Source organism: Mus pahari, chromosome 10 (genome assembly GCF_900095145.1).
Source record: "Mus pahari chromosome 10, PAHARI_EIJ_v1.1, whole genome shotgun sequence".
In the NCBI taxonomy this organism is placed as follows: Eukaryota; Metazoa; Chordata; class Mammalia; order Rodentia; family Muridae; genus Mus; species Mus pahari.
Window position 1 is genome coordinate 64,411,961 of NC_034599.1, and position 3,363 is coordinate 64,415,323.

Consider the following 3,363-nt stretch of genomic DNA (forward strand, 5'->3'; position numbering starts at 1 on the left):
TTCAGACACTCCAGAAGAGGGCANCAGATCTTGTTACGGATGGTTGTGAGCCACCATGTGGTTGCTGGGATTTGAACTCAGGACTTTTGGAAGAACAGTCGGGTGCTCTCACCCGCTGAGCCATCTCACCAGCCCCGAAGTCAATCTTTTTTAAACACACACACACACACACACACACACACACACACACACACACACACAAGAGCCAGAAAAAATGTGGTGGATGCTTTTTTAATGATAACATCGTCAAGGAACTTAACTTTGATCATCAATTTGTCTTTCAGGGCAAGGGGACTCGAGACAAGGTCCTGATTAGAATCATGGTCTCTCGAAGTGAAGTGGACATGCTGAAAATCAGATCTGAATTCAAGAGGAAATATGGCAAGTCCCTGTACTACTACATCCAGGTAAAGCCTGTGGCACGGAGCTGGCTCTGCCAGGCATGGTGTGTGTGTGTGTGTGTGTGTATGACTATGTGGGTGTGTATATGTGTGTGTGCATGTATGTGCATTTGCATTGCATGCATGCATGTATGTGTGTATATGTATGTGTGTGCATGACTATGTGGATGTGTATATGTGTGTGTGCATGTGTGTGTGCATGCATGTGCATCTGCATTGCTTGTGTGTGTGTCTATATGTGTATGTATGACTATGTGGGTGTATGTATGTGTATGTATGAGTGTGTGGGTGTATGTGTGTACAGGTGGCTGTAAAGAACAGTGGCAGAGTGGTGACCTTCCTGTTTTCTCATTTTGTAGAGAATAGACTCTGGGCAACAAGAATCAGGGATTTATGTTGAAAGTAGCCTAAATGATTTTTATAGGCTCATAGGTTCAAAGCAGATTTATACATTTCCCACAAGTGTCACTCTACAGTGATTATTGGTGTTTATAGTGATGATCCCGCATGACCTAATGACAATTGGAGGGACTCTGAAGGCCAAAGGCATTTTGTATTCAATGATGCTCCTGCTTCCTGAAGATCCTCTAGGTCTGACAATTTGTCTCTCGCCAATCCACCTCTTCTGTGAGCTTAGTGTCTGCATTTTGGAAGGCTGGAGCATTCCCGGTGTTACCACTGTGCTCGGCTCCCATGGGCGGGCGTTACTCTGGGGATGGAGCCTAGGCCTTGCGTATGCTAAGTAAGCCCTCTTCCACTGAGCTAGCATCCACAGCTTTTTAAACTTTTTTTTTTTTGGGGGGGGGTGGTAGTATGTGTATTGCCTGGGTGTGGGTGTGCATGTGTGTGTAGGCCAGCGGTCAACCTCTGGAGTCATTCCTCAGGAACTGTCCACCTTGTTTGTTGAGACAGGATTTCTCACTGAGACTCGGGACTCAGTGACTGAATGAGTCTGGCTGGGTAGTGAACCCCAGAGATCCTCGTCTCTGCTTCTCAGTGTGGGTATTACATTGCACAACACCAGCCCTGGCTTCTTAAAGTGGAGGATTGAACTCGGGTCCCCATGCTTGTGTGGAAAGCGTTTTGCAGATTGAACTTTCTCCCAACCCCTCCTTCTTCTCTTTGAGAAGGGTTCTCACTAAGGTGTCTGAGCTGGCCTTGAACTTGTGATCCTCCTGCCTCATCCTCCTAGTTAGCTAAGCTTATGGGTGTACATTACCAGGCTTGGCAGCAATCCCCTTTCTAAAAGATCCTGACATTTCCATATCTATCTTGGTTTATGGTCAAGGACAATTGTGTGTGTTTGTGTGTGTGTATGTGTGTGTGGGATCAGTGCAGCCATGCTTCTTAGGGCACACGATTAAAGCCAGGGACAGCTAAGATCTTAGAAATTATTTCTCCACTTCACTAGTTATTTTCATGCATCCTTAAAACCCAAAAACTTCAAAGGGAGGCAGCCAAGGTTCTACCCTGCCCTGTGCAGAAGGACGCAGGTGCAGGAGAAACTTGGGCATGCTGCAGAACCCCCTGCAGGACCTGCAGTGTGGGATACATTCTCCACCCTCGAAGTCATGAAGTACCATTTCCTACTGTGCTTCAGAGGGCCAGGGCCTTGGCCCACTGTGCAGGCCTGCAAGTCCCCAGGGCACACCAAGGCTATGGCGGGTTGCTGTACAATCTATTCTTCTTCTTCTTCTTTCTTTTTTTTCCTGACACTCCAATGGTTCTTTTTACTTTCTGGCCATTGCAGCAAGACACCAAGGGTGACTACCAGAAGGCACTGCTGTACCTGTGTGGTGGGGATGACTGAAGGGCTCAGCACAGTGGATCGCCCAGAAGTAGCTCTACCTGCGCCCCAACCTGATGTTCCAGAGAATCAGCTCGCCACTAATGGACCCCTGAGCTCCTCCCTGTGAAGATTATGATAGAGCTGCCGACCCTTTCCCCATTTTAGCTGCCTTTGCCTGGCTTTCTCCTCATTCTCTCCTTTATGCCAAAGAAATGAACATTCCAGGGAGTTGGGTGTACCATCTGTGACATGAGACACTTCCTCTTATGTACTGTGTCGTGAATAAACCATTTTTACTTTAGAAACAAGAATGTCGTTGCCTTTGCTTTCAAGCCATTGTTCAGAAAGCAGACACACTTGGGATTTGATTGTTCACCCAGGGAGGTTTCCCCTAGGGGAAGAAAGTTCTAGAACTTAGCTCTTTCCTCTGGTAGCCACTATACAGATGTGCTTTTTAAAAGGATGAGTGAATTTAAAATTGTATACAGTTCAAATTTTACTCCTTAGGCAAGGACTACAGCTCTTATCTGGGTCTCTCTGTGTTTACTTCTCCTTGGGGACAACAAATGTTTTATTCACCCAGATGAACGCTGACAACACACCAAAGAAATGATTCCACCCCAGTCTAACTTGGTGAACAAATGAGCTTATGTAGTTACTTAAGAGAACCTGGGTTGAGGGTTACTTGTAGAGACATGGGAAACTTCACCACTGAATAAAATGTCCCTGTCCCTCCCAGCAAGTATTTGTCCTAAGTATCCTCAAGTGGGGGTAGGGTGGGCAATACACTTCTTCCCACACTCATGACGTAACCCACTAGTGATGTGTACACCCTAGGGGAGGGGCCTCACAAGCCCCTCCCTGCTTCATGATGTGTGACTGAGTGGGTATCACAGCTACTGAGATTTCAAGTGGGCAAAGGTTCCGCCATGTTTGGAAGACAGTGTCCTATAACACACGTGTACACAGCCCTAGCACCACACAAAAGAAAAAAAATTCATTGCTTCAGTCACTCTATATTTCTTAAGCTCAGTCCCCACTTCTGGTGGGAAAAGAGCACCTGGACTCTAATGGAAGTTTCTTTTGGATAGATCCACATGCTATAGGTGAGAGGGCCAGAGTTGGCCACAAACTGGGGAGAAGTCTGAGGTAGGATGAGATATTTTGGGTTTT

General features: G+C 46.5%; 1 protein-coding gene across 1 annotated transcript in view; it reads left to right on the forward strand.

Moving 5' to 3' along the window:
- Anxa2 (annexin A2) overlaps window positions 1–2,498 on the forward strand; it is a 39,895-nt gene extending 37,397 nt beyond the window's left edge. The window contains exons 12-13 of the mRNA XM_021206096.2: window positions 285–407; window positions 2,152–2,498. Of these exons, the coding sequence (XP_021061755.1) occupies window positions 285–407; window positions 2,152–2,211 (183 nt within the window). The 3' untranslated portion in view covers window positions 2,212–2,498. The remainder of the gene's footprint in view (window positions 1–284; window positions 408–2,151) is intronic.
- The last annotated feature ends 865 nt before the right edge of the window (window positions 2,499–3,363 follow it).